General features: G+C 39.7%; 2 protein-coding genes across 2 annotated transcripts in view; one reads left to right on the top strand and one right to left on the bottom strand.

Annotated features, from left to right (window-relative positions):
- The window catches only part of mybbp1a (MYB binding protein (P160) 1a), a 118,515-nt gene extending 104,597 nt beyond the window's left edge, over positions 1-13,918 (top strand). Inside the window, exons 24-27 of the mRNA XM_059972957.1 lie at positions 5,128-5,241; positions 7,239-7,340; positions 11,459-11,574; positions 13,232-13,918. Of these exons, the coding sequence (XP_059828940.1) occupies positions 5,128-5,241; positions 7,239-7,340; positions 11,459-11,574; positions 13,232-13,574 (675 nt within the window). The 3' untranslated portion in view covers positions 13,575-13,918. The remainder of the gene's footprint in view (positions 1-5,127; positions 5,242-7,238; positions 7,341-11,458; positions 11,575-13,231) is intronic.
- A 138-nt stretch (positions 13,919-14,056) lies between these two features.
- Positions 14,057-24,574, bottom strand: part of spns2 (SPNS lysolipid transporter 2, sphingosine-1-phosphate) — a 110,257-nt gene continuing 99,739 nt past the window's right edge. Inside the window, exon 13 of the mRNA XM_059972958.1 lies at positions 14,057-21,626. The gene's annotated coding sequence lies outside the window, so the exon portion shown is untranslated. The remainder of the gene's footprint in view (positions 21,627-24,574) is intronic.

Genomic DNA, 24,574 nt, shown 5'->3' with positions numbered 1-24,574 from the left:
AGTGGACATTGACTTAAAAATAACGGATTCAGTCCATTTCATTGAGGATCCTTGAAGAACTAATTAGAATGTGCCTGCTGGCTCAGTGATGATGGTCGGTTCATGCAGATAAGATATAATTAAATAGAATTAGCGTGCAAAGTAATGTACTGATATAAAGTAGTATTGTAAATTTGAATCCTATTTCAATCTTCAGTTGGCAGAAAAAAATTGCCCCTCAGCTTCCTGAGTTGTTGCTCATTTTCATGCATTGTACAGCTTTTTTTTGCCATTTCCTTACAATTTGTCAGTTTTTTACAAGGCTGAGTTGCTAGCTCAAAGCTCAACCCAGTGTGCAAGGAGCCAGCCGGATTCGGTCCCGAGGCCAGTGGCCTTGAAGTCTGGGTTGATGCCACTACACCACTGGCTGGCTACTCCAGCTTCTTGAGTATTTTAGTTTAATTAGTTATTCTGCCTCATCTTACTATTTCCACCACTTGTTAGGTTATGGAATTCCACAGTTTTCTTTCTTCAAAACAATGTCTTAGGATGGCTTGTGTCTATCTGAGAAAGTGACAGCCTTATTTTAGTGTCCTAACTACAAGCCAGAACATCAGTCAATGCAGAACTTCTATAGTATAATTTTAAATAATCATTCACACCTGGATCTGGAGCTCACCTTAGAACACGATTTAAGCCTTGGACCCTCTAAGGTCAGAACAACTCTACTGAGCTGGAAATAGGGGGTATCTTCTACTTTTATTTTAAATTGTCAGCAACTGCAGTGTTAGACTTCTGGAATATCATTACCAAAATGAAGGCGTTAAGTAGCAATGTACATTGGTATTGTGTTGTTTCTCATTGCCAGTAAGGCCCAGTTGGTAACACTGAATCAATTTGGCAGTGAAACATTGACTTCTGTCATTTGATCTGAGGCTTTGTTAAACTGAAGCTTCTACTGCTTCCTGATGTAAGAGAAAGATGGTCTATTCATATAGTAAATATCTCATTATCCAATTATTCTCATCAGGGTGAAGAGTAAGAATGTATTTGAAAGTAGGCTAATTAGATAGCAACAGAAATGTACAGCAGCTTTCCTGATTGTGTAATGATGTAATGAACAAAGATTGAATTGGTTCATGAGTTTAAATGGCTGCTTCAGATTGCACTTCTTTTACTGTCCAATAATAATTCTTATATGGATGACTGCAGTTTGCATATCCCAAAAAATGAATCCCATTTGCCTTCATTAGTTCTGCATCCTTCTATTACCTTGCCTGTTCAAATGCTTTTTAAATTTCTCTTTAATGTTGTGGTTGTATCTTTTTCACCACTTCCACTGCAGAAAGTTCCAGGTAGCAAGCACCTGCTGTGTAAATGATAACAAAAGCTTCCCTCAAATTCCTTGTAACGTTTCTTCCTCAATTTAAACCTCCTTGGTTTAATGTTTTACCCATGGGAAAAAAATTCTGTTTTATGTCCCTCTATCAAGTCACCCCTTTGCCTCCAGGGAAAGTAAGCCTAGCCTATCTAATCTCACCCCATAACTAAAGTTCCCCAGTCCAGGAAGTATCCTGGTAATACTCTTCTGCACTTTCTCCATTACAACCATGTCCTTGTTGTATGGTGACCAGAACTGCACAAAGTTCTTTAAAAATGCAGGCTGAAAGTATTTTGTGAAGTTGCAGCATAACATCACAACTGTTGTATTTTATGCCCAGCCTTAACAAGGCAAGCATGCTAAATGCAGTTTTAACCTTATCTACATGTGTTGCCAATTTTAGGGAGCTATGGACTTGAATCCCAAGGTCCCTCTGTGAATCAGTATTCCTTAGCCCCTGCCATTTACTGTATCTGTTCTACCTCTTTTTGACTTCACAAAATGCATTACTTTCCACTTAATCAGTATTAAATTCCATCTGCCACTGTTCCACCCAACTTCTCATCTGATCTATATCTTGCAGTAGACTTGGGCAATCTTCCTTGCGAGGCACAGCACCATCCACTTTTGTGTCATTCACACATCTGCTAATCATACCTCCTATATTTTGCATTCAAGTTGTTAATATATATCATATAATGTACATATCAAGCATTGCTTCAGTTTATCCACATACTCCTTACTTACTTCCTTCCACATCCTTCTCTTTGTATATATAGATTCATTTAGGACCATGCCCCCATTCCCTGGTTTTACACTTTGGAACCCCTTTGGTCCCTAAAGGGATCACACTTTCTCTGGCTACTCTCGTTCCCAATGCTCTTATGGAATATTTCAAAATTCTCTTTAATCTTACTTGCCAAGGACATTTCAAAGTCCCCTTTTGCCCTATTAATTTATTTCTTATATCTTCACTGTCCATATTTCTCAACAGACTCAATTTGACTCTTCCTGCTGTGTGCTTCCTTTTTCTATCCTGATCGAACTTTCTATATCCTTGGTCGTGCAGGGTTTCCTAATCTTGCCCCATCTTTTGCTTTTGCTCTTAACAGAACATGCTGTCCCTAGACAGTTACTCACTCTTTTTTTAAGAAGACTCCCTTCTTAGGAGATATTTTAGCTGCAAGCATCTGCTCTTAGTTTAGTTGGACTTTTTCCAGTTTAAGACCTTAATGTGAGGACCACACTAATTCCTTTCCAGAACTATTCTGAAACTTACAGAATAATGATCATTGTTCACAAAGTGTTCCCTACACTGATATTCCCACCACCTTCCCCGTTTCATTTAAGATTGAGTACAGCTCTGTCTCTGGAAGGACTCTATGTATTTAATCAAAAACCTCCCTTGGCTGCACTTAATACACTCTGCTCCATCTAAGCTCCTCTCACTAAGTCAATCTCAGTCAATATTTTAAAAGTTAAATCCCCCCCCCCCACTACCCCACTATAACCATATCGTTTGTCCAAGTTGCTGACGCTGTGTGTTCTAATTCCTGCTGACTATTGAGAGGGTGATAATATAACCCCAACATGATCACCCCAACTTATTCCTAAATTCTTCTCATATGGCCTGTTGGACGAGTCCTTCAGAATATGCTGATGTTCTCCCGAATCAGTAATGTGACTTAACATCCTGTGCATTCCCATCTGTTGCATCTGAAACTCTGTATCCCAGATTGTTAAACCACTTAACCACATTTCCTTGATTGCAATAATATAACATTCCATGTTTGAGGAAAAAATATACAGTAATGTTCCTGTTTGATGTAAACCTTCTTCTGTCACATTAGCACACCCGTGGATTGGCCCCTCCTCACAGCTCTGTAACTTTGGCATTCCAACCATTTTTGAAAACTTCTGCTTTATCCCAAATACATTTGTAGCATTATAAGCCACTAAATCCTACCCCATGTTCTTGAGATCACAATCTGGTGTTAGTCATGGACACCACCTAAGGCTACATCCACACTAGACCAGATAATTTAGAAAACGCTGGTTTCGCGTAAAAGCGATAGGCGTCCACACTATGTGTTTTTGAAAATATCTCTATCCACACTGAAACAGAGATTTTGGCGAATCTCCTCCTCCTCCTGCGCATGCGCAGGACACATCTACCGAAAACAAGTGACACGTTTGATGTCGAATCTCACCGTAAAAGTGCACATTTGTGTAGTTACAGACTAGAAAAACTTAAACAACAGACAGCTGTTGGCTCTCGCGCTGGAGAACTTACAACTAAAAAAAACAAATACTGGAGTGTACGGCGGCAACCGACAGGGAGTTCACGGACAGATTGACCCAGCTGACGACGAACATTGAAAAACTGACCAACTCTGTTGCATTAATAAAGCCCCTTGTTAAATGTATAAAACTTGTCTGCATCAGTGTTATCTTGTATTTCCATACGATGTCACATTAGGCTGTTACACATCTATCGTCAGAGATGTACTTGCATAAATAGGTAAACCACCTTTATACGAGCAAGGACAGAAAACAGGGCAAAGTGAGTATACTTTATTTATTCAGTAAGTTATGGGTCAAAGTATTTGGTCAGTACATTTCTAACTCTTCTGGCTTCAGTCTCGTTGCCGTCTGTTCTGAAATTGTTAGGTTGCGTTCAAGAAAACAATGAAATAGCGTGCTGCCGTCTGACAGCGTTTTCAAAAATCTCCGGTTACCCCATCCACACTGATCTGCCCGAGTAGCGTTTTCTAAAATATCCACCTTGGAAAACTTTTTTGAAAAGCTCCAGTTTCAGGAAATGAAAACACCGTTTTAATGTGGACGGAGGGTAAAAATGAAGAGAAAAAGCTTTGGTTACGAATTTATCCGACGTAGTGTGGATGTAGCCTCAGACTGAGTGAATCTCTTAAGTGTAATTAACTGTTCATCAAGACATAAACTTACCAATAACTAAACCCAACTTTGTGTAATGGCCATTTAGTAGTTTGTTAATTTGCCCTCCATAAGTGCTTGCTATTTAATGAGATGTAGAATGTCTGTAGCCAGTGTGCATAATTAAATATAAAGATCCCAGTGTATATAATCGTTCTTACCTTATTTAATTGCAATGTAGGCTATGATTTTAAAAATGTGCAATTTTTGTATATCTTTTCTCCTATTGTAACATGGATCTATTTGAATTTATGTTTGAAATACTAAAATTTCATCCTTCCTGCACTAGAGTAATGTGTTGAGGGGGCAAAGGAGTAATGATTAAAAGTGACACTTTTTAGCAACAAATCTCTACCTGTTTTCATCATTCCATTCGTGTGACTGCTGTGGTTCAGTTAACACTACTTTTACCTTGTGGGACACAATCCCACAATTAAGCATGAGTCTAGACTGGCTCTGCAGTGGGGTCTTGGAATGGAGTGTATTTGCTGGATTTGCACTCTTTTGGGTTAGCTGAAAGTTGGTGCGAGAGGTCAAAGAGCTTTTTTATCCCAACTTCAATTATCATTACTAGAGGAGGTTATTTAACCATTAACGGTTATCTATATATGAACGTGTATGAAAATTAGATGCCGCATTCTCAAAATTATGAAGTGAAAATTTTCAAAAGTACTGTGGATTATCTAGAATATTTGGAACATTGGCCTGTCAGGTTTCCTGATAAATGTAACCATTTTTACTCAGTCCACAGGTGAGGTACTTGTGAGGGTTTTTTGGCTCATCAGTGTTTCTGTATTAATCTTATTTTGCAGGGTCAGGCTTGCTGTCTTGTCCTGAAGGCTCTGCAGTGTTTAGAGGTGAGACAAGCTTTCTCAGGCAGCAAGTGGAACGAGCTCATCGCTGAAGTTATTAATCAAGTCAAACAGGTGATTAAATTTCTCCAAAGTTAACTCAAACTAAGATTTACTTGGGGCAGGAACACAGAATTTACTGTAATGGCGAAGATCTTGGTTTATTTATAAATTGACCTGCAACTTTAGACATGTAGCTGAATGGAAGCCCAGAGTTACCATCAAGATGAGCTGCTCTATCCTGAGCTACACAAGACTAACAATTTCCCTTTAAGGTCACACTGGAAATGAACTACTATCAGGAATAAAAGGTCATTGACATGGAAAATTAAGTTGCTTCTCTCTCCATAGATTCTGCCTGACCTATCTCCAGGATTTTCTGTTTTTTATCTGCAGAGTTTTCCTTTTCATTTATTGTGGCATCTTACACCTTTGTATTTAATTACTGGGGATAGTATTTTAACATCATAATTAAAATATTTCACTTCTGTCTTTACTTCTCAGTTCAATCTTTGCCTCTCTTAGATGTTAGTTCATGAGATTGAATTCATTATTCTTTTCCTTCATGGACCAGACTCTGTTGTTCATTAGTAATTTGGTTAAGGAAATATGATCTCCTTAACCAATCAGACTTGCCTTGTGCACACAGCTTTAAAATGCCTTGAGCCAAATTATTTAGCTCTTGCTTCCGGCAACTTGTAATTTATATTTAAAAGAAACAATAAAATTAAATGGGATGTGATATGCTTCATGTAAAGCATTCTTGTTCATTAACTGGACTGCAGCAAATTCTGGTCCTTCATTTCAGTTCAAGATTATACAGTAACTTACCTAGAGTTAAAGTTAATGCTCTGCTTCTGATTGCTAAGGAGAAAATGGATATCAGTCTCCAAAGTGCAACCTCTTGCCCTATATACAACAGAAAACAAAATCAAATAGACTGTCAAATCCATTATCTAAAAATCCTTTATATTTTTCCTTCTCACGTATTCAACCTAAATTATTCCATCTCCTGAGGAAATGCTCCACAATACAGGACTTCTTGCTTCCCTCCTGGAATACTGCAAAATATTTATCTAACTTTGCTTTGTTCCCAAATATTTATCTGAACTGGCTTTTCTATTGTCAGGCAGCCTTTCATTCCCGGTAAGGTGCATTGTTCAAGGTTGTTTATAGCAACAGAACAAGGCATACAGGCGGCTAGTAGTTGAAATTACTTGGAACTCTGCCAGTGCTTGCGTTGGTTGGTTAATGTGCACACCTACCCAGTCAGCCATCTCATCTACAACTCCTGATTAGTGTGAATCTGCTAGTGTGGTACACATTCCCATGCTGTTGCGATGCTGCTGCGTCACCTAATCTGTTTGAAACAGCAGGATCAAATTAGTGTTGTGTTACGATGCACAAGTGGAAGAAAGGCTGAGGAGAAAACAAAAGTCAAAATGTTTTTTTTAAATTCCATTTCCCCTCCCTCTGATTACCTCTTCAGCACTTCTCACTAACCAGAGGCTTCTGCTGGAAGAAGCACTTGTGTAGAGCATGATAAGAGTGTATTTGCATCGTCTGCCACAGTCAGATAGTCTACATGCTCTCTGCCGAATATCATGGGCCCAATTGGCCAAGGTCCCTGGCAGTAGGCAGGCTCATTGACTTCATTCCGACACTCAGCAGTGTACAACTATGGCTGCTAGCAGCTTGGAGTTACAACTCAAACAGCTGTGTTTGTGTTTATATAATACCTTTTAACATGGTAAAGTATTTGGCAAAACTTCAACCACAGCCCACAGAAAGTTGTGGATAAATGACATAATATGTATCAAATTGATAGTCAAAGATAATAAGTGTGCAAGAACACTAATTGTAGCAAAGATAGAAGCCTTGTACTTGGATGAGAATTTGAAAATCCAGTCAGTGTCTTCAAGGAGTAGAGTAAGGGGCATTAGAGGGGTGGTCTGATGTACCAAGGTGCCTTGACAGTCTGCAGGGGCCAAGCATTTATAACTGGGGGGGGAATGTAATGTTGTTTTCTAGATATATTGCAAATCTTTATGTTGTCTTCATTCCTCCTTCAGTGTTTGAAGACTGTTACTTCTGTCAAACTGAAAGTAGAGCAGGAAGAAGTGAGAAAATGCTTGGAGCTGGCCCATTCCCTTATCAAGACTGTCACTCAACAGGTAAATTTATTTGTTTCAAACTCTTAACTGAAATATCTTTTATTGTTGTTAGAAAGCTGTTGCATCAGAAATGATTGCATCAACACTTGGTTCTCTATGCTGTGCCCTAATTAGGCTGCGTATGACTTCAATGGTTTACTGCAGGAGCAAAGTTGAAAGTAAATTTATTATCAAAGTACATGTATGTCACCATATACAACCCTGAAATTTCTTATGGGCATACTGAATAAATCTAATGACCATAATGGAATCAATGAAAAACCACACATCAAACTGCAAATACAAAAGAGAAGGAAGGAATAAATAAAAAAGCAATAAATATCGAGAGCATGAGATGAAGAGTCCTTGAAAGTGAGGCCATAGGCTGTGGGACCAGTTCAGTGATGGGGCAAGTGAAGTTATTCCATTCGGTTCAACAACCTGATGGTTGTACGGTCATAACTTCCTAAACCTGCTGGTGTGAATCTTGAGGCTCCTGTACCGCCTTCCTGATGGCAGCAGCAAGAAGAGAGCATGAGTGGTGGGGATCCCTACTGATGGATGCTCCTTTCCTCCAACAACGCTCCATGTAGATGTACTCAATAGTGGGGAGGGCTGGGCCATATCCATTACTTTTTGTACAATTTTCAGTTCAAGAGCATTGGTGTTTCCATACCAGGCTGCAGTGCAGCCAGTCAATATACTCTCCATCACACATCTATAGAAGTTAGTCAAAGTTTTAGATGTCATGCCAAATCTTAACAAACTTCCGAGGAAGTAGAGGTGCTGCCATTCTTTCTTCGTAATTGTACTTCATGCTGGTCCCAAGACAGGTCCTCTGAAATGATAATATCAAGAAATTTAAAGTTGCTGATCCTCTCCACCTCTGATCCCCAATGTGGACCTCTGGTTTCCTCCTCCTGAAGTCAATAATCAACTCCTTGATCTTGCTGACATAGAGAATAAAGAACAATGGCTATGTATTGGAGACTGCCTTGGGTTAAGGAGAGCCAAGTACTTGATGGTGTGAAAGCTTCTCATTTGCAACTAATACATCAGTAAATAAGTTGGCCTGTCTTTAAAGTTCTTTTCAGTGCAGAATATTTGCAGGTTTTCCTCCTTTAGAGGCACCTTCAGAAATGAGAGTTCAGGCCTTGAGCACTAATTTGTGCATGTCATTTTGTTATAGTACTGGGAGTGCTACTGACAGAGGTTTAGAAATCTAGGGTCCTACTGCCTCGGGGTACTAAAAGGTTGCGTTTTATATGTAACAGCTTCTCAAACACTTTGCAGGTAGATTGATTAAGGAGCAAACCTGAATGGTATTGATGCTTAATGAAAGGATGTATTGAATTGAATTGATGATGCAATGAACGTAGAGATGGACATGTCCTAATTGTCTTTGCTGTAGATAAACTTTATTTGTAATATTTTGGAGAGAAAGTTCTTTAAGTCGTGAAACAGGAGACTGTCTCCTCACGTGGATATACAGTACTGTGCAAAAGTCGTAGGCGCGTGTGTGAATGTGTGTGTGCTGTGGACTCTATTGTGCACTGAGAATAGGAAGGGCAGGGAGAGGGGAATCCTGATTGGGGGAAAAAGGGAAAGGAGAGGGGAGAGAGTGGAATGCACTGGAGAGACATGCTATAACCTAGTCAAGTTTATTCTCATTTAATTATATAAATGTATATAACCAAATAATGTATATAGAAACAAGACAGTGTTTCTTCAAACAAGGATGTACAGCACAACAGTACACAAAACACACAATCACTTATGAAGTTGAGGATAATCACACATAAATGACAAACTGAAGTGCATTAATCCTAAATATTGTAAGGTATGGAACAGATTAACTTGCGTCACCTCAAATACAGTGTGGCAGGGAGTTCAGAAGCCTGATAGCCTGGGGGAAGAAACTGTTTCTCATCCTGACCATTTTTGGTTTTGTGCATTGTAGTCTCCTGCCTGATGGTGGAAAGTCAAAGAGGAAGCTGGTTGGATGGATGGGTGGGTGGGATCTTTAATAATTCTTAGGGCCTTGCGTACACCGCGCTCCTGATAATTTTGCCTGATGGATGGTAGGGAGATCCCTATGATCTTTTCAGCTGTTCTCACAGTCCTTTGTAGGGACTTCTGGTCCCACGGTCAACTGATCCCATATCAGGTGGAGATGCAATCTGTCAGGACGCTATCAATGGTGCTCCTGTAAAACATAGTTAAGATGGAGGGGTGGTGTGGGAATGCCTTACTTGCCTCAATCTACTATGAAGTGGAGGTGCAGCATGCCGCCTAGTTCAGGGAGGTGATATTAAAGGACCAGGTGAGGTCATCTGTGATGTGAACTCCCAGGGACTTTCCTTTGATCAATGAACCAGTTGTTTGGAATCAAGTGACCTTGCCTGGAGTCTCGGGGCTAGGTGTGCCTGCACCCATGGCATTCCCTGCCCAGTACCCCTCCTCTACCACCAGTTCTACACACCTCACACGGTGCTCAACCCTTGCCATTCTCAAACCTCTCTCCACTCCACGTAAACTAATACAGTACTGTATTAGTCTTAGGCAGCCTAGTTATATATATGTCTAAGACTTTTGCACAATACTGTAAAATCTCTTCTGTCGTAGATGGGTTGGTGTCACAGTCAATATTTATTCCTCTCTGGGGAGATGATCTAGTCATTTTCACTTGTTGCTTGCATTGCACAAATTGACAGATTCCTAGATTACTAAAGCAATTAGTACATTATTGGTTATAAGCTCCTTTGGGAACTCATTTAGCAGTGTATAAATACAGGTCTTCAGTTTGACTCTGTGCTACTATTTCACAATGCAGGCTGATGGTTTGCAGCTTTTTATTTCAACTTAAATTAAACTATACTACCTTACTGTTCAAATGATGATTTTACTTTTGGAAGTTCTGTAGCATTGGCCTACATGCTTTACCGATAAACACAAATACAATGTCTATTTCACCTACTTCAGGTGTGATGAACTGCTGTGAGGTAGATAATGAATGGGTAGATAAAGGCTTGGATTTGTTTCCTCCAGGTCTGCCACATAGGCTGCTCTAGTAACACATTGAAACATGGTACAGTACAGGTCTTTCAGCCTACAATGTTGTGCCAACTTTTTAATCTACTCTAGGATCAATCTATCCCTTCTCTCCTACATTGCCCTCCTTTTTTCTATCATCCATGTGTTTATGTAAGAGTTTCTTAAGTGTCCCTAATGTTTCTTCCTCTACCACCACTACCCCGGCACCCATCACGCTCTGTATAAAGAACTTGACTCTGACATTACCCTCCCCCCATACTTTTTGCCAATCACCTTAAAATAATGCCCCCTTGTACTAGCCATCTCTGCCCTTATCCACAATAGTCTGAGTGGCTGGTGTCTGCATGCATCTTGAATTGAATCTCCAAGAATATGTGATGGGGAATATTGCATTATAACTTTCACAATGTATAGTGGGTTGAGTGGTTCTGATTTCATGAAAAGTGTAATATAAACCAAAGCTAAGTTTATAGTTATACATATGCAATTTAAAAAAAAAACTTAACTTGAGGCAGCACCATGGGCACATAACATCAGAAACTCTGCATTTACAAGAGAAACATCAACTAAGTATTAATTATGCACGTTGTACAAGAATGAACATAATTAGAATTTTAAAAAATACAGTCCATTCTAGATTAAAATGGTCATATGTTTGCCCTACTGAAGTAGTAATTGGGGTTGTACCAGATGGTTCAAGAACTTGATGTTGTGGGACTTCGGATTCATAACCTCCTGCCCAATAGTCCCTGTGATAAAATTGCATGGCCCAGAGCAGGGGGAGCTTTAATGATAGATGTTGCCACCTTGGGAGTGTCTTCTGTAGATGTTACCAGTGGTGGGAGGGATGCATTGGGCAGAGTACACTACTCCCTGCAGCTTTTTGTTTCCTGCAGATTCCAATTACTGTACCAGACCATGATGCAGCTTGACAGATACTTACAATAGTACAACTGTAGAAGTTTTTTATTTTAATTAGACACATTTATCATTAATCAACCTGGAGTACTTCCTCTCATGTTCCATTTTGTGTCCGGTTGGCCTTTCGGCTGAATGGTCATTTATCCAAGTGTTTTGTTTTACAGAAGCTCAATGTCTCAGTAACTGAACTGATACCTGTCCTACAGTCACTGGAACAACTGGAGGATTTTGGCAAAATTTCCCATTTGTACTGGCATGTAATGCAGCTTCTTGGATTCAAGTAAGAATCTCATCTCATAGCCTTTCTGGTTCATTTCTAAAGTGGACGTTCTCCTGCATATCTCTGCTCAATACCAAGCATGCCCATCTGTAACCGACCCTGTTACTGTGGAATTTTCTTGTATAGCAGCACATACATTTAAGTGGATGTAGGAGAGAAATTTAAATTAGAGCCAACAATGATAAGGCGGTGGGGAAAGAGGATGTTGATAATACTTACACTGCAAACATTAAAGCCATTAAATTTAGGCAGAAAAGGGACAATGGGAACTGTACGCATAAAATGGATTAAGTTAATGGAAGAATGCTTAAAATTAAAGTGAGAGGATCTGTTGTTTAAAAAGTAAGTTAAGCTTTGGAAGAGAGGAACTGCAATTTGGAACCTGATACAGAAGGGACTATTGGATACGATCAATTAGGTCACTATAGCATTTGCACTTTTGCATTCATTGCTGTGTTTGTTGTTGTATCTTCACACAAGCATGGAATTTCATAGCACCCTGGTGAATGTAACAATGAACCAACTGGATCTGAAATAAAGATGATTAATTATTTAGAAGTGATAGAGGGAGATACAGGGGAGGTGGAGTGGTTGTGTGACAAGGTAGTATAAAAAGGACACGGACATCAGTGAGACTGAAACGGAATCAATGGGGATCGAGATAAGCATAGAAAAATATCAATGCTGCAACCTATAGATCAAGTAATAGTGGAAGAAAGGTGAAGAAGGAACAATACAAGCAAATTGAGATGCTTTTCGTTGTATAGGATTTCTCCAACCTAACATTATGAAGGCAGAAGTGGTAGGGGATGAAGGTATAGATTTCCAATGGTGTGCTTACATAAGAAGCACAATCCAGTGCATTTGCCTCCATATTGAACAGTGGAAACTGCATTAGAGGAAATAAGACATAAATTTAGGAAGTCACCCTCGAATGACCAGTGTAATAGATTTGAAGATAAAACGTTTTGAAGGAGCTGGGAATAAATCTAGGATTAAAAAAAATCAATTGGCATCAATATTAGAGAAGGTGAATAGCAATGGAAGAACTTAGCGTAGTGTTGAACAGAGTGAAAAGAGTGCAAATAATCCTGAACAGGGATCACAGCTTTGAGTCATAAATATATTTGATGTTGATTAAGTTGGAGAGACTTGAAGATCCAGATGGAGTTAAGTTCAGAAGACATAGACTTTGTAATCAGAAGAGAAATTTAGGAAACTGAGTAGCAAAACTATGATAAAAGGAAATCAGTGCAGAGAAAAAGTGAGGTTACCTGCTTCAAGCACTAAAGAAGGAGCTGAACACTAATGTATATCCAAACATCACTGAAGGTTTTAGAACTGAGACTGGTGCTTTGTTTGATAAAGAAGATAGATAGAATTGATGCATGGGTCTGGTGTCATCAATTGGACCAGACTGTTGGCATGAATATCTTGCTCCTCCACCAAATTATATTACTTTTTTAACTTCTATGAAATAATTTCTGAAGTTTTTATAGGTAACCTGATCCATGCCTCCCTCTACCCCTCCCCCCCCCTCCCCCCCCCCCCCCATCAGGAGAATTTGGCACGGACAATAGTCCTTTTATAATGTTGCTTGTAGCTCTTAGAGGATGGTCTTTGACTGTTGTACTAACCTGTTCTTCATTCCCACTAGCAAACCAAAGAAAGAGAAGGTAAAAGCACAGCTGCCAAGTCCAGTAGCAGAAGAGGGAGCTCCAAAGAAAAAGAAGGGATTTCTCCCAGAATCCAAGAAGCGGAAGAACTGGAAGAAAAAGAAAATGCCAACCCAAGAGAGCGAGCAGACAGGGAAAGAAAACCCTGAAGGGAAATTGGACGAAGTTCCAAAGGCCACAGGTGAAAGTGTGGGCAAAAGGAGAAACAAGAAGAAGAGGAAGAAGAATCCAGGTGGGAAAGTGGCGGGCAATTCAGAGACAAACCAGGAACCCACAACTAAAAAGCCGAGGAAAGGTTTGAAGAAGACAAGCCATATCAATTAGGTTTGCTAATAGACAACGGTGAAGAGGGAAAATCAAAGAAAGCGAGGAGGCAGAGCAGGAGGATAATTGTTGAGGAAATTGTAAACAAAGGGTGAAAGAAGATTGACTCCAGACTTTCTTGGACATCTCCACCACTTATATGATGATTTTTAAATCAAAGTTTTAAAGTACATTGTCTTTCTTGGAATTCTATACTTAACTGAACTTGTTCTACCTTTATCGTTATAGGCACGTGAGTGCCAAACTGAGTGGATAGGGGATTTGGCTGAGCTTTTGTCTTCCCCTCCAAAAATATTTTGTTCATATTGGACTTTTTAAAATAAAAAGAGTGGTTATTATCTTAATCTGCTCCCTGTTCTAGGTGAGAGTACTAAGGAATAAGAAGCAAAGCATTTCAATGGAGGTAAAGGACAGATATGTCTGAATATGGTGGAATTAGTGATGCCTTGAGTAAGTGGCTTCACCTGTTCTTGTGAAACAGCTTTTAGGGACTGTGCTCCCAACTCTTACAGCAGGATCAAGGGGCAGAGTTTTCCTTTTGGGTCACTTCAAAAACTAAAGTCTTTCATCTGTCAGATGTTTTGTTTAGGACCCTTCCATGAAAGAGCTGACGATGGCTTGAAGCTCAGTCTCCAGTTACATCATCTGGACACAGTAGCTGAGATTTGAGTGACCTTGCCTCTGGAATATAATTGCCATGTGTTGGACAGTTTTCTGTTAATTCAGAAAATTAACTCCACTCCTAGAGGGAAGTTGCAGTATTGTGGTGGAGAAGGTGCTGAAGTAATGTGACAGAGCTTTGTTTGATCATCAGTCATCAGCTCTGTTTAGTACAACACAGGCATCCACCCAATGTTGAAAATTACCTGGGTGTATCTTGTTCATAGGCTTCAGTGGCCCCATGGTCACGTTGCTTCTGTGTATGCGTATCTTTCTTAGACCTGGACGTCTACTGCTTCATATCCATTAAATGGTTGTGATGCTGTTTTTTCCATTCAGGAAATTGAGTATGCTTTCACCAGCATTCCACACAGCAGAGTTGGCAGGTTCTGCATTAAAACCCTTCGCCTATGGTTCTAGATAAAGTAGGAACCACATTGCTTCAGCAATTTAAGAGGTAAAAGACCTCTATTTCAGATGTTGCAGTGTATTTATGCAGAATGTATCCAAGCAAGCCTTAAATGGGGAGAAGTGTCAAACCACATGCTTGAGAATTTCGCTTTATTCTTTCTGCTCTACATATATTGAATGTAGACTCATTGGCCAGTGATGCGGTAATTCACAATCCAGTTACAGTTATGCTGGTCTGTAATCCTGGTGCAACCAGAGTTTTAGTATCTAACCCCCAAAGGTTTTAATTAGTCTTGTCCATATTGGCTGAACATGACTACTCAGCTCTGTGTGCAGCTGCCATTGATTTCTTTTTACAACAAGAAAGCTGAAGAATGTCAAGTTTAATTGTATGCTTAGATCTGATAAAGATCTCAAGGTCTGAAATTTAGACTGCAGCGTTGGTGTGCAGTGATCCATGTCAGTTGTACTTTGCGGCATTGAATTTTGAGGAGACGGTTGGCCTTATGAAGCATGTGTGATCGCATTTCAATAACTCAAAAGGACAATGTCTTTTGGGAGATGGCTGACACTTGTGTCTCGATCTAATGCACATCACTGTCCTCTGAAAGCACTGGGACAATAAAGCATGTAGCTCTTAAAGCTGCTGGTGCTTTCAGAAGGGGCAGATGGATCTGTCAGAAGCTGGTTAGCCATGACTACCTTCCACTGAGCCGTTAATGCTAAGGCTTTTGTAAAACGTTTGGCACAGATGTAAGCCTTGTAGTCCAATATGTCAAGGAAGTGCTCGTGGCCCTCAAAAGCCTCCTCTCACTTTACATTATCCACCCTATTGGTCTTATCTGCTCTTTTTCATTAGTATCCCCTGGGATTTAATGCCTAATTGATTTTGAATAGTAGACACTGCTCCAGGTCTCAGATCTGTGAATTGGTTGGTAGGGGCTGGAATGGGGTGGATTGATTATTGCACCTGTCTTTAAAAACTAGTGATGCAAAGTTATTTAAAAACTAAATAGCTTGCTAATGCCCAGTGTTTAAGACCAACTATTATTTGGGTGTTTGTGATTCCAGCAAGCATATATGTATCCTTAGAATTAAACAACAAATGCAGGAAGCTGTAGATTAGTGGTGGATATGTGCATGAAACTCAAGTTCAGTTATTCATCATGGCTTGAGATGGTTGCCCCTCCATTGAAACTGTTCTGTGCTATTTCATGGATACACATTTCTTCAGCTCTCTTGTTACTGCTGCTGTGTAAGTGGAACATCTGTCCTGGTGACAGAGCCTATCCTCATGGCCCAATTATAGCGTACTCAGATGCAACGTTGGGATAATCAAACTACCAACAACTTAATTATTTTCTGGATGGGTCAGCAATTGCTTCCTGCAAAGAGGTAGATGTCTAGGAACTTCATTTGGATCTATTGAATAACAAAGACTAGGACTTCTGAGTCCTGATGAAGAGTCTCGGCCCGAAACATCGCCTATTTACTCTTTTCCCATAGATGCTGCCTGACCTGCTGAGTTCCTCCAGCATTTTTTGTGTGTTTTTCTCTTTATTGGTCAACCTCAGAACTTGTTGAACGGTATTGGTGCCATTCAAGCGTGTGGTAGACAATAATTAGTCTTCTCCACTTTCCAAAAAGAAATATCAAAATAGTCTCAGTGCTGATAGTATTTGTCATCATGATCTCATATACTTTGTCAAAGGGATCTGGGAGTAGGCTCTGCTTATACCTTCCCATTGTCTGGGAGAGTTGGGGAGCTCTGCTTCTATCCTCCCGTTGTCTAGGAGAGTTAGAGGTAGCTCACACCAGTTTAACCCAAGTAGATTTTGATGTGGCTGTGAATTTTCCCTGTTCTAGCCTTGTAGGTTTTTCAGTCCACTGAAGAATTGGGAGAAGTGGGTGGTAACCTGGTGATGTAAAGGTCCACAAGAAAATGTGGACTTGCATTGCATTTATTACCTAGAAGCAAAGCAATCCATGGAAAATGCACAGCAGGTCAGGCAGAGAGACAGGTTCCATCAGAACTGGGAAAAACTTACAGTGGAGAGAACAATGGAAGTGTGGAGACATAAGGATGGGTGGTGTTTGTGAAGGGTAGGGCCCATTAAAAATAGGACTCTACACATTTGTCTCTGCAAATACTCAGCAGGTCAAGTTGCATTCATTGAAATGTTATCTGACCCCACATTCTGACTTGCCTGCTGAGTATTTCCTGTAGTTTCCCTCTTTATTTCAAGTTTCCAACGTCTGTATATTTTGTTATGGTACTACTGGTGAAACAATACATTGGAGCTGTGGCTGTCTAAGGATTGTACAGCTGAGAATACCCATTGTATACTGAAGAGGTGTGGTATGTGCAGGGTTGCAGAAGTCTTCACTGTTGCCTTGAATCTCCTGGTCATACGGAATGGAGCATGTAATCATTACTAGTCATAACCTGTATATAATTGATCTTTGATTGCAGACGTGCATTTTGGCTGTGATCCATTTCTACTTATGGACAAATGTTCATACTGTCTGTACAGACACTTCCTGGTTCCTTGTCTGGTGTGGTGGTAAATTACCCAGAATTGAAACAAAATAGTGAGGAATTATTAAAATATATCAGCTTTCAGCCAGCATTATCTGTAATGTTTAGAAACACGAATGATATTTTCATTTGAAGTTGGAGAGTATTTTAATATTCAACGCTGTTAAGTATAAAAATAAACAAACTCTTAGATTCTTAATATCAGTTGAATGCTTGGATATTACACATACAACAACTTACTGTTACATCATTTATCTTGGGTGATATTGTAAGTCATTTGCTGACAGAACCATTAAGCCCATTACAGTGACAAAGTATTATGCCCTTTGCTTTCTGTATTGTCTTGGGCAGACTCCACAAATACTTCATTTTCTAAAATACTGCAGCACAGTAGGAGACCTTTGGCTCTTGGCGTCCATTCCGTCTCTTTGAAAGTGCTGTACAATGTGGCTGCACTTCTCTGCTCTTATCCTCTAGTTATGGACTTTCTTGCTGGGGAAATAATTGCTGTCCAAAACTGTTATTGATTTTCAACAGATCTATCAAATTGGCTTTCCTTGCACTCAGAAGGATCTCATGCTTTCTGGTTAGTGTGTTTGATGTAAAAACATCTCAATATCATTCATGAAGCAGCAAGCGGCAATAGTCTCCCCACTCATTTAAAGAAATTGTAAATTTCTAATCCTCTGGTTATAGCTTCCTCTCAAAATACAGACATTACGAGGAAAGGGGATAAAAGTTGCATCTATTTTCAAACCAGCTGCATGGTTAGTTTGCTGTCTTTGAAAATGTAGGGAAAACATACTAGAGGGATGTTTGCCCTTTAAATTATTTTGGGAACATGTCCATCACTTACCTATGTGATTTTGGTAAAAGTACCTGTCAGGTTATAAGATTTTGATGTGGAAAAATTAGTCTGTTACTCAGTAAGTTGTGTTATACTCTTTCCTTGTATATATTGATTTTGTACATTTAAAACAGTGGCAACCTTGAGAAACTAATGACACGACTGAAGATCCCAACTATACCAGGTGGTTTGTATGTGGATTTCTGTCAGGAACATTATTGTCAGCTCCATACAGATGATTGTTTTAAATTCATTGATTGATGAGGTGGCAATGGTTGATTTGCTGGATTTTGGTTGGTCTGTAATCTGGCCAGAAGCTTCTGAGGAAATATGTTTAAAGGTATCATGAACTTTTTGTTACATACAGCGAAAAATAATTGCAATTGGCTTTGAGTTAAATTGGTGGCTTATCATTGCATCTCCACACAGTATAGTTGAATAATGTGTAAATTCATACTACTGGTTGCTATTCTTAATCCTTATTGAAGTATTGAGCAGAAGCACACTACCACTCATTTTACAGATGATGGTACAAATTCAAAAAACAGTGAAGAAATTAAGTTCACACCCATTAGCCTGCAGTATAATTTGTGCTGTTAATGGAAGAGTTAGTTTGATATTGGGCGAGTTGTAATTAGAGATTATGGTTTTTGAGACACTGTTAATCCTTTTTGCAGGATCTCCTTGCCACCTTCTGCAGACTTTTGTTTTTATAAAATAAAAGATCGAGTTCTCTAACCATGATTATTTTGATTTCCTGCCTTTCTGCTCTTCACATTTGCAAGTGTCCAGGGTTATGTATGCAACGTCTCAGACTAATTCCGAGATGTTCTGAAACTGGAAGCACAAACTGTGCTGAGTACTTCTAATGAAATATTCTACTTGTGGATATTGATGCAGTTTTGCTTTGGAGGCCATAAGGTATACAACATGACAAATATGCAATAAATTCCATTCAAATTGTTTATTTAATTTACTTGACTATACATAAATTTAGCTTACAACCTTGTGTATAAGTTATATATTTTGGCTTTAAACAATAAAATATACCTGAAATAATCAGATAAAATAGAAATTTTATAGAAAATAATTCTTGTATGACAAGAAATATCAAACACTTTATCAGTGCAAGTGGATTTTATATAGGAACACATGCATATGACACAAAAGATGTAGCATATAGTCAGCCATTGTATAGGATATAGTTGCTGACATATATCAGGCAATACCACTTAGGAGTCTTGCAGAAAGAATAGAGACAGTGGCATCATATTTTTCAAATAAATAAACCACACTTGGCATCAGTTATACTTAAGATTTTTAGATTGATAAACTTGTAAACATAATTACAAGTGGAAGAATTCTTTTGATAAAAATCAAATTCAGAAAATGGAAGACAAGTAGTTCTGTTGATGTAAGTTTGTTAATAATTCCGATGTCAGATAACACCATATAACATTTTAACTCAAACTGAAACATCACACTGATCTGATGTTTCATTTTTGATGCTCTTCGGTGCATGGTGTCTGCATGTTAGCTTTTAAATGCTCTGGATAGTGGCAGGCAAGTACTGTATTTCTTTGGTGGCTATGAAAGCTTTATCTCCTTAGTTGAAGACTGATGATAGATGTTTAAGTAAATATCCAAATCTGGAGTATATTTAATTGTAATGTATATATTTTTTCTTGTTAGTAAAATTAGAGCACTGCTTAAAACAATAGTGAAAGGCCATGATTATGGAAATTTAGGGAAACTTACAGAACCTACTTTCATATCCCACATCTATTCTGTTGATCAGCCATTGCGATGTAAGATTATGAATCTTTTGTAAGTGAGATGAAATGTGATCATTCGGCCTTTATTTTTCTTATTGTAACCACAAATCTATCCACAAATTCTCGCACAATTTTTTTTACAAAGTAAACTTAGGCTATAAGGGATTGTGTTCAGTTCAACAATTGTACAACTACTGGTGCTGCAATCGCAAATGGCATCGAGTTTCATTGTTACAAGGGACATTTGCTGCAATATGCATGAATAGAAAATTTTTTCAATTCATATTAAATGACTTGGCCAACAATAACCCCAGAGGTGTATTTTATATACATTCTTGGTGTTGAATGAATTGTGGAAAAGTAACATTGGCCTGTGTATCAAGGAAATGAGGACTACCAGTGGGTGAGAAAGAATCAGGGGTTCCCAACCTGTGGTCTGTAGACCCCTGCTTTTAATGGTATTGGTCTATGGCATGAAAAAGGTTGGGAACCCCTGCTATAAATCATCCCAATGTTTGTTCTTCCACCTGAATTCTACTGAGGATATGTGCGTGTTGTAGTAACAATACCAGATGATTGACGTGCAAGGTTTAAGGAAATGACCTTTGTGAATGACACCTTAAACGAGATAATTGGTATGTGAGAGGCATTAGCAAGATGCCCGAGAGGCCAGTCTATTCAGAAATGTTGATGGTCTAGTACAGCTTGTATGCAAAGCATCTGGTTTAATGTGATGTTTATGCTTGTTCTGGCCAGAAGGATCTATCTATACCAGCGTGAGCTCTGAGCTCAGCTACACCATCCCACCCCCAGTCAGCCCTCGCTAATTCAGAAGATGAAGCAATGGGAAGGAATGGAAACTGGTTCTTGGAAAAAGAAGAAAGCATTCATTCTTTCTTTCTACCATTACTGCCAAACATTGCATGTTCCCTAACCCTCCCGCCACAGTTTTACATTTCCGTTGACCCAATGGGATAAAACTTTTCAGTAGCTGTCAAAGGACGAGGTTGGAGATTACTTGGAGCATCTCCATTCACATCAAGGGATTTTTATTTTAGTGCACATTCAAAAGCCAGTGATTGTATTGTTATCAGCTGGGAACAGCTTCTTCCCCTCCACCATCAGCTTTCTGTATTGGCTATGAACAATGCTTCTTTATTCCTTGTTTATTTTTTAATTTATAGTAACTTACTGTTCTGCACTGAACTGCTGTGAAACAGCAAATTTAACAACCTACTGTACATCAGTGATTATAAAGCTGATTCGGGTGTTGCTTTGTGATGCCAACAATTTCTCAAACCTGTAATGCTTCCTGCTTAATTCACCACTTAACATCATCTGTATTAGCACCACCTCCACACCAAAGTGATGTATCAATGTGACTGTGCTGTGTGATATTTAATACTGATTGATGGTGCCCTATATTGTGCTTTCCTCAACCCCTAGTAACAACAGTAGGGGTACAATACAGTGAGCAGCCCCTGCCACCTTCAAGTCACAGTAATCCACAGTGTGAAGCAGCGGCTGACAAAAAAATGTCAGATCTCAACCTATTAACTCACCGAGAGGGTGAACGCACACATACACGCGCAGAGATGCTCTCACAGAAAAGTTTCCGTAATAATAAAAGACCAGACTTGTAGGCTTGGCCGTTTCCTTATGTTTGAGCCATTCCTGGCATTCTTCTGATGATCCACCGCTTTCCTGACAGTAGACGGACCTGTTAGTTGGCAGTGGAAAACTTTGTTCTGTATATAGCAGCCACATTGTAGTTCAAAGGCAAGGTGGCTGATGTGGGAGCTGGATGAACCTGTTCCAGCCTAAAATATGGAGGGGGAAAAAAGTATTTAGTACATGGAAGCAAGATGGATGTCCAGAGTAAAAAGTAATAGCAAGTTACGTGGTACAAGGCAAGGTCATGAACAGCATAAATACTAACACTGAATCCTGCATGAAGTGGACATCTCCTGTGTTGTAAATCTTAAGTAAATGGTGACCTCATTCTGTGACATAAAGGACTGTCAACATACCAACACAAACTGGAATCACAGAACCAGTTCCTTTGGCCCAGGAGTCCATACCAACCCTCAAACACCCATCCTTACACTAATCTAATCTTAGCCCCTTTTGTTGCCCCTACATTCCCTTCAATGCCTTCATGGCTTCTAAAACGGGTTCCCAGGCTGGGGTCCTTGGACCCCTCAGTTAACGGTAGAGGTCCGTGGCATTAAAGAAAGGTTGGGAACCCCTGTTCTATAACTCAATTAACCTAAAAAATGTAGTTTACAAATTCTGAATAACCAGTTAAATCAGTGATATTGCCTACAAGAAAATGTTATGCTGCAAAAATGGAAGCAGCATCCTCTGCTTTTGTATCTGTCATATGGTCATTTTCAAACAAATCCCTGACCTGGATTTCATGGCTTGTGTGGTACAATAAGTTTATTTTATTAATTTTATTTTTCTTATAATGTAGGAGGTCAGTTAGCCCATCAGGTACATGTGAGCAACCACAGCACTGGAATTCTCTCACTACCATCACTTTCAATTCAACATTTGCCCCCCCCCCCCCCGATTCCACCAGCACTCACTGCCACAGGATGGGTAATTTATAGTGCAGCCTGCATATCTGTGGGACGTGGAAGGAAACTAGAGTTCCACACATTACACAGAGTCTGTACAAACCACACTGTGCCAGAGGACAGGATTGAATAAGAGTCTGTGCTACTGTGAGACTGCAGTACTACCAGCTGCACCAAGTACCTCCCACCATCTTGGAAGCGGGTTGCAGTCCAACCTACTGGTCAATATGCACCGGAGCATCTGAGGGACAGCTCTGTATTAAAATTACAGACCATTAAGTGCTAAGGAGTACCACTTATACCTCCTAACGCTGGGGGGCAGTGCAGGACACTCAAGCACATTGGATATCAATCCACTGGGAGCCACCCTATCTGTTGCCTGTCCACACTTCTGACCAGACCTATTTGCTGATTATGAAACCCATGCAAGTTATTGAGCAAACTGTTAAGACTATCACTTATGTGTGGAAGATAACTCCGATATATATTTTCCTCCACTGTGCTTCCTTATAAGCAAGTGCAGAATCCTACAATGTAAAGGGACAACGTGTTTCGATTCTTCCTGAGACTTGTATTTCAGAGCCTTTGCTGTGTGTGTGAGCTGCTCACTCATTTTTGCCCTGGGAGAAGCTTCTCCAGACCAGAATTCATGTTTTCCTTTAAAGTTTTTCCAAATTGAATTTGAGCCAACATTTCTTCAAAACAATGCCAATAAATCGGTCAAAATAAGGAAAGCTACTGCTCGCCTGATTATTAATAAAACAGAATGAGTTGGCATTGGAATACACATACTTTTTCCCAATGTTCCAGGATTTGAGTTTTACACCTTCTGACGCAACCATTGCTGAGCTGGCTCCAAGGTTGGCATAGGCCAGTGAGAGTCTGAGGCTGATAACGCCCTGTGTTCAGTACAAGAGTGGCACAAGCCCAGCAATGTTCTCGTGGATACTTCCATGTCCCTGCACTACATAACCAGTAGGCACAAGCTTGTTCCCCTGGTGTGACCTCTTCTGTGGCCTTTAGGAACAGAGATAGCAGTATAGCTTTATGAACTCGCCCACAGCTCACGTTACCCAAACAGACAACCCTGGTGAGGAATCGAGAGCAAGAGGGCATAGCCTTAAACAGAGCTTGAGAACTTTCAGAGGGGCAGCACTTAAGAGTAGATGAAATGTGGAACTCTTTCCTACAGGAAGTGGATGGTGGAAAACTAAGATGAGCAATGTAGCTGAAATCTTGACCTGCCACAGTCCCGTTAAACAGAATAGACTGGAAGGGTAACTGATCTTCCCTCTATCTGCAGGAGACCTATGGGTAGGTGAGAGACTGCTTTGTTTTATCCCCAGGAGGAAGCACTAGGCATTTTGTTGATCTATCAAACTGCTAACACCCCACGCTTGCCCAGATTAAGCTCCACCTGCCCATATCTGTAAGTGATCTATATTCCACTTTTACAACTTCTGACACTACCACAAAACATTTTTGTGCTATTACATTGGCACATAACTGGGCAAAAATGTAGGATATATGAACCACGTACAGGCAGAGGGGTTAAGTGTCATTAATTTGATAGATTTGACACAACCTGTACTGTTCTTTGTTCCATTGTGCTATTTGCTTTTTCCGGGTAACTAGCCAAAGAGAGGGGAGCTCATTAAATGGGAAGTAATGGTAAACCGTCAGGCCATCAGTCTGGGGTAGAACTCGAGGGACAATGCCACCATTTAAACACAAGTTAAAACACTTATAAATCACAACACAATATAAGGACTGCGCTGGGTCAAGTGACTGAGAGGGAATGACTAAGTAAAGAAAGACACATACAGTGGTCATTGCAATGTTATTACAGCTTGGGCCTGAGGAATTGGGAGTTCAATTCCAGAGTTGTCTGTAAGGAGTTTGTACATTCTCCCAGTGACCACGTGAGTTTCCTCCTGGTGCTCTGCTTTCCTTCCACAGTCCAAAGATGTACTGGTTAGTAAGTTCATTGGTCATTGTAAATTGTTCTGTGATTAGGCTAGTGTTAATGGGTGCATTGCTGGGCAATGTGACTTGATGGGATGGAAGGGCCTGGTCTGTATTGTATTTCTGAATAATAAATAAATAAGCAGATGATGCAATAAATAGACGATATGAAAATGTTCCCTCTGTGAGACTCACAAAAGGGAAAAACATTATCTGATAAT

The sequence above is a fragment of the Hypanus sabinus genome, chromosome 6 (assembly GCF_030144855.1).
Source record: "Hypanus sabinus isolate sHypSab1 chromosome 6, sHypSab1.hap1, whole genome shotgun sequence".
NCBI lineage: Eukaryota > Metazoa > Chordata > Chondrichthyes > Myliobatiformes > Dasyatidae > Hypanus > Hypanus sabinus.
Note: the sequence above shows the minus strand (reverse complement) of the source record. Positions and strands in the feature narration are given on the sequence as shown.